The sequence below is a fragment of the Cyphellophora europaea genome (assembly GCF_000365145.1).
Source record: "Cyphellophora europaea CBS 101466 unplaced genomic scaffold supercont1.15, whole genome shotgun sequence".
Classification (NCBI taxonomy): Eukaryota; Fungi; Ascomycota; class Eurotiomycetes; order Chaetothyriales; family Cyphellophoraceae; genus Cyphellophora; species Cyphellophora europaea.
This window is the reverse complement of record NW_008481803.1, coordinates 178,169-184,219: the sequence shown is the minus strand read 5'-3', so window position 1 is coordinate 184,219 and position 6,051 is coordinate 178,169. Positions and strand designations below refer to the sequence as shown.

General features: G+C 51.8%; 3 protein-coding genes across 3 annotated transcripts; all 3 read left to right on the top strand.

The window, feature by feature from the left end:
- Window positions 1-12: 12 nt before the first annotated feature.
- Window positions 13-351, top strand: HMPREF1541_10883 (uncharacterized protein; the record flags this gene model as incomplete). Its single annotated transcript, XM_008715552.1, has 1 exon — window positions 13-351. The coding sequence occupies one exon, from the start codon at window positions 13-15 to the stop codon at window positions 349-351; it is 339 nt and encodes a 112-aa protein (XP_008713774.1).
- Window positions 352-1,510: 1,159 nt separating this feature from the next.
- HMPREF1541_10882 (uncharacterized protein) lies at window positions 1,511-2,239 on the top strand (the record flags this gene model as incomplete). Its single annotated transcript, XM_008715551.1, has 1 exon — window positions 1,511-2,239. One exon carries the CDS (start codon window positions 1,511-1,513, stop codon window positions 2,237-2,239), a length of 729 nt encoding a protein of 242 aa, XP_008713773.1.
- A 285-nt stretch (window positions 2,240-2,524) lies between these two features.
- Window positions 2,525-2,656, top strand: HMPREF1541_10881 (uncharacterized protein; the record flags this gene model as incomplete). The annotated part of the gene is made up of 1 exon (XM_008715550.1): window positions 2,525-2,656. The coding sequence occupies one exon, from the start codon at window positions 2,525-2,527 to the stop codon at window positions 2,654-2,656; it is 132 nt and encodes a 43-aa protein (XP_008713772.1).
- Window positions 2,657-6,051: the final 3,395 nt, after the last annotated feature.

The following is a 6,051-nucleotide window of genomic DNA, read 5'->3' as shown; positions in this document are numbered from 1 at the left end:
ACGCTGACCAGCATGAACAATCTGGCGTCGACCTTTGGGAATCAAGGGCGATGGAGGGAGGCGGAAGAGCTGTTTATGCAAGTGATGGAGATCAGTGTGAGGGTGCTGGGGAAGGAGCATCCCGACACGCTGACCTGCATGAATAATCTGGCGCATACCCTGAAGCATACGCGGTCGCTTGGTGAAGCGATGGAGTTGCTCAACAGTTGCCTCAAATTGTGCATCAAGATCCTGGGTGCTACTCATCCTAATACTCGCGCAGTGGTTGGTACTTTCGTTTTATGGCAACAAGAGGTTGAAGCCAGTGATATTGAAAGTGCTGCGGCGGCGATGGCAGCATGTGCGGATTGATCGATACCGTACTCTGGAGTATGGAGATCCGATTCCAAGGCCACACATTTTTTGGAGCCTTGGTTATGCACGCGGTACTAAGCCGCAAAATTATTCAAGGGCAAAGTGTTGTAACTTGCAGCAAGCAGATGGAGTGTTCCTTCAATCAATTGTATTTTTCTCCGATGAGGTCGTTCGTTCACGATGCCTCGTGCGTAACTTAACCGTCCTTAAAAGAGACACAGTCGATTGCAAAATCGGATGTGCATTTGGTGACTGTTCGACTCATGTTGGATTACACTCCTCTGAAACGTGCCAAGAGCACTCTCGTTGCCCATTGGTCACAGTTCAAATCGTTTCCACCAATGTCGCAAATGCTGACAGGGTTTTCTCATGAAGACTAAATATGTAATGACAGCAGCTTGAGTCGAAGCGATCTCCTAATGCGGAATGCTCGCTTATTGTGCAAACCCTGGCTAGTTGAATGTATTCGATGATTACACCTCTCAGAGATCGCGTCAAAGGACGACAAGGAAAGATCTCGCATATAACTTTACACCAATAAAGACAGGACTCGAACTCATGAGACCATTTTTTGGCAGAAGGGGAGTCATGACTACCCGGGCTAACCTGCGCCATCAGCAGTACAGACAGGCAACTATCGTTGTATAAGTCTTCATCCAACACAGGAACGCTGCGCACCACGAACATGCGGCGTACAGAGCCTAGCCTGTCTCGCATTAGTAAGCACAACGTACATATGCGTCAAACACCGACAGTAGGATAATCTGGTTGGGGAGCGCCCTTCGGCATGCATTAGAGTCTACGAACGACTATTCGTAACTATGATAACACGGCCAGATGCACTTCCCATCGCCATCGCTTGCCCGTGAGTTGCAACGACATTTACTCGATAGTCCAGCGGGACCCACACCTGGTCCCATCCACGGCAAACTATGTCAAGAAACGACCTACCTGGAAAAAGTAAGCTAATGAACTTACGGTCAGCAGCGGTGCACCCAGACCTCTCAGCCTCAAATGTGCCGACAGAGCGCTTACGTGCAATCTACTCCCAGATTGCTCGATGCGTCACATGCAGATGCAAGCAGCTCGTCCTGACTGCGCATGTGGCGCGGTCGAACTCAATCAACCCCTCTCCGTGGGCACCGCATGAACAGACATGCGTCTGCTACAGCACTTACCGAACGGCAGCTTCAAGCTAGTGTCCTTCGCCGACGATGCTGTGCCCCCGTATGCGATCCTGTCGCACACTTGGATTGACGGTGAAGAAGTCATGTACAATGAGCTGGTGGCCGGTATACGCATGGACAAAGCCGGCTACGAGAAGATCGGCTTCTGTGCAGAAAGAGCTGCTCTGGATGTCCTGGAGTACTTCTGGGTGGACACCTACTGCATCGACAAGTCGGACGGGCAGGAGCTTAGTACAGCCATTAACTCCATGTTCCGCTGGTACCAGCGCGCGAACAGGTGCTACGTATACCTGTCAGATGTTTCTGTGCCGGACAACGTCGTTGATGCCCAGGCATTCCCGATAACATGGCTGGATGCGATCCGACGGAGTCGATGGTTCAGGCGTGGCTGGACTTTGCAAGAGCTTCTTGCGCCGGCCACGGTTGAGTTCTTCTCTAAGGAGCGTAAGTATTTGGGTAGTAAGATGACCCTGGAGCAGGAAATCCATCAGATCACCCAGATTCCCAACGGAGCACTGCGTGGACAGAGCCTTGCAAATTTTGGTATTGAGCAACGGATAAATTGGGCGACCACTCGCACGACGAAACGGAAGGAAGACAAGGTCTATTGCTTGCTTGGGGTCTTCGAGGTGTTTCTACCTCTTATCTATGGCGAAGGGGGAAGCAAACGCCACTCGGCGGCTCCAAGAGGAAATTAACAAGCGGCAGAAGGGTCAAGGAACGGAAAGTCTTCGTGAGATTGGAGGTGTGTCCTTATTCCACGTTGAATATGTGCCTCTTGATTGGACACTAACAGCGCTTAGTCTCACCGTCGTTGCCCTTTCCTAGGAACGAGCTGTACGTTGGGCGAGAGGATCAGCTGCGGTGGCTGGATCAACACCTTCGTATCCCAGACGCGTATCCTCGCGTTACGATCTGCGGACTCGGTGGTTGTGGGAAATCCGCACTTGCAATCGAATTCGCCTATCGTGTCCTTGCAGCAAATGCGACTCACATGGTTTTCTGGGTGCCAGCGATCAGTCACGAGAGCTTTGAGCGTGCCTATCGAGAAATCGGCGCTGCGTTTTGTATACCCGAAATTACGGACGAAAATGCGAATATCAAGCAGTTGGTGAAGGAGGCACTATCTATGGACAGTAGACGTGATTGGCTGATGATTGTCGACAATACCGACGATCCTAGTGTCCTATTGCGGAGACTGAATTGTGATCTCGGGGATGTTCGACTGCACGACTACCTCCCACGGAGTACCCGCGGCAAAATCCTGTTCACCACGCGCAGCAGGAAGATGGCTGGGGAACTCACCCCAGGTGCCAGCGCCGCGTCTCTGCTCCGACGGCGGTGGCTCAGTTTGAGCGCTTGCATGACCTTGCCAGGCATGCGATACACACCAACGAGACACTGGAGTCTGCGATCACCACAATCGCTCAGATCAAGCAGCAGCGGCCAGTCACTTCTGCGCTTGACGAGATTGATGCAGACGCCGCAAACGACATTGCTAGGTCCAGAGGCAGGAACTGATGAACCAGACTGCTGCTTGGCGATGCTCACCAATATCCGGCAGCGTGCCCAGTCTCATTCGGCGCGACTGTCTAACGAGGTTGCTCTGGTGCGTTGCTTCATTGCTTGTCCCCGAGAACATGTCGACTGATCGACACTGCAGGCGTACAACCTAGTTGCACATGCCGACAGTCAAGCCACTATACAGATTGCCGCTGCGTCGCAGCGAGACAGCGCCACAATGCGACTCATATCAGTGGTCACACTAGTCAAACCACACGACCACACAACCACATGACCACGCAACCACACGACCACACAACCACACGACCACACAACCACACAACCACACGACCACACAGCCACACGACCACACAGCCACATGATCACACGATCACACAACCACACAGCCACATGACCACACGATCACACAACTACACGACCGTGCGACTGTGCGACCGCGCGACCGCGCAACCGTGCAACCGTGCAACCGTGCGACCGTGCAACGGCAAAAGCAAAAGCAAAAGCAAAACCAACAGCAGCTTACGCCCACCGCACTGCGGCCACACTGGCAGAATTCACGACGATGGTCCCAAATAAAGACCTTGAGCATCTGAAAAGAATACTCAGAATCGCCAACCTGCGATGACGTCGCTATGAGCGTAACATTGAAAACGCCATTCGAAGACGCCGAAACCCTCGTGACACACGGCAGAGTATTTTGGAGAGTTGGTCGCGGGTTTAGATGTGTCCGTCGAGACGTTAATCCTCTTTGTATCCGCTTTTGGCTATAACGGCCTGATTTGTCGCACTAGCAGTCTTTTCGCGAAAACCTTGTCATTTAATTATATGCTGAGTCGACGACAATCGTCGCGGTCTTCGTGTTGGAGGCTCTTTTCCAGAAATTCTCGATAGGTCGACCTACCGGAAGCCAAAGATGTGAATTAGGCACTGTTTGCTGGTGCGTGTTTGCGATCATATTGAGTAGTATCGCCATACATTTCAATAACCAAGAAATACTGGTCCAAGCAGGATCCGAAGACTCGGTGTGCGTTGAGCCATATTGATGAAATTTCGGGTCAGACCATATTGGTCAACTTGGGTGTTGCCTGTCAACCACCCCAGCCACTTTCCTCTTCCAGCATAGCTGCACTCAGAATGGTGGATAGCATGCCTTCAATGCTGTTTCTGGATAGGAAAAGAACGAATTCGGGGCCGGACTACATAACTGATACAGCGTACGACTTCTGTACAACGGCTCCACCAACCGTAGACCGAATCGACTGATGACCGCTTATCGACCGTCTATGTATACCTTGCAGCATGACGATATTGCATCATGGCGCTTTCCTATGATTATTCAGACTGCCCTGTTCTCCAAGGTTATCTTCTTGGTCGAGCAAAGAAGGCGCGAAGGAAGGGTCAAGGGGCCAGGGTAAAGGAAGGGGCAAATGAAAGTGCAAAGGAAGGAAAGCGTATTACTCGCCCCCTTACTTCATGGTTATACCTTTTCACAAGGCCAGGTACCTGTGCTTCATCCAATATTCTGTCGACTCGTACATTGAGAGCGATGAGCCTACCGTCCATGTTCAAGGAAGGAGAGATCTCCCGAAGGCCACTGGCTGAGAAGGAGGGGCCGATCGGTGTTTGATGGACGCGGAGTCTGGTAGAGGCAGCGTAGAAGGCCATGGGGAACACGCCGGTAGGCTTAGCCCACTATGTTCGCTTCATCCAGTTGGATAGGCTACTATCTTCCACTCGATCAGTGGTGGTAGTCTCGGCAAGCCCTTCCAGAGGCGCCAGATACTCCTCCTCTTGTTCCAGGCCGTTTATACGAGCCTGGCGATAAGGGGTGATCTGTGTGGTCGAGCATGGTGACGATGCAGGGGACGGACCTGAACTAGACCGCGCAATACCATATCCTTGCGCAGGGTTCTGAATCCAGCTCTGTAGCAGCACTAGATACTGAAGGTGCTCTTACACCGATTCACCACAGATCTGAGTTGACGGATGCTGCTGTTGAAGATGACGGAGTAGGAGATCGTGATTGATGGAACGGAATTCACAGTATCGGCAGGGGCCACCGGCAGGGTGCTGCCGTAGATCTGGTAGAACAGGGCTGTGGTCTGGGAGATTTGGTATGTCTTTAGAGTTGGCAAGGCCAAGGGAACTGAGATCGCTGTTGATGTTCACGCGCGCGGCCGATGGAGTGTTGTGGGTTTGCCTGAGGTGCTGTGACACCCCGTTACTGCGGGTCGATAATGCAAGGCGGCACGACATGCATACAATACAGTTGGCCCAAACGGTGGGGTAATAATACGCATGTGAAGAACAGCAAGGCGAGCTGTACGCTCCTCGGGGCTAAGACTATACCAATGCATTTTGTAGCTGTAGTACCAGATATAGGTATTAAAAAGTACCACTTAAGTTAGGAGACAAAGAAATATAGTCGGACAGTCAGATGCAGAGTGGGGCATAGACCAAAGCTCTCTCAAGCGGTAAGAACCGCACCTCCCGAAGACTGGCTCCCTAGACAAATCATTCCTATACATCGGCAGGGGCTGCTAAAGGGGTTTAAAATTTCGGGTAACGGACTTTGCTGTTCGCCTGACTGGGCGCGAGGTTGACACTCGCCAATATTATTGCGCTGCGGCGAGGTTTGTGGCGCGACTAATGCCATCATGGACCAATAGTATCACAGAGTGAGTGGGGCTTGTGCGCGAATGGATGGTCCACGAGGCGTCCCGCGAAATTGGCCGATTCATGACGTGAATTGAGAAACAATATGGCAGCTGCTACATGCGCTTCACGAAGTGAACCGTGATGCACTAGTTGTATAGGGGACTTGTGTGATTCAATTAGGAAAGGTGGATGTGGAGAGTTGGAGAAGGTAGCCTTGTCAGATTAGCGTTAAGATTGCTTGGCGGAACACCTCGAAACGCCGACAGCGACAGTGAGGTCCTCATGCATCAGACAGAGATGAGACTTTCAGGACCTCTTGAGATACTCT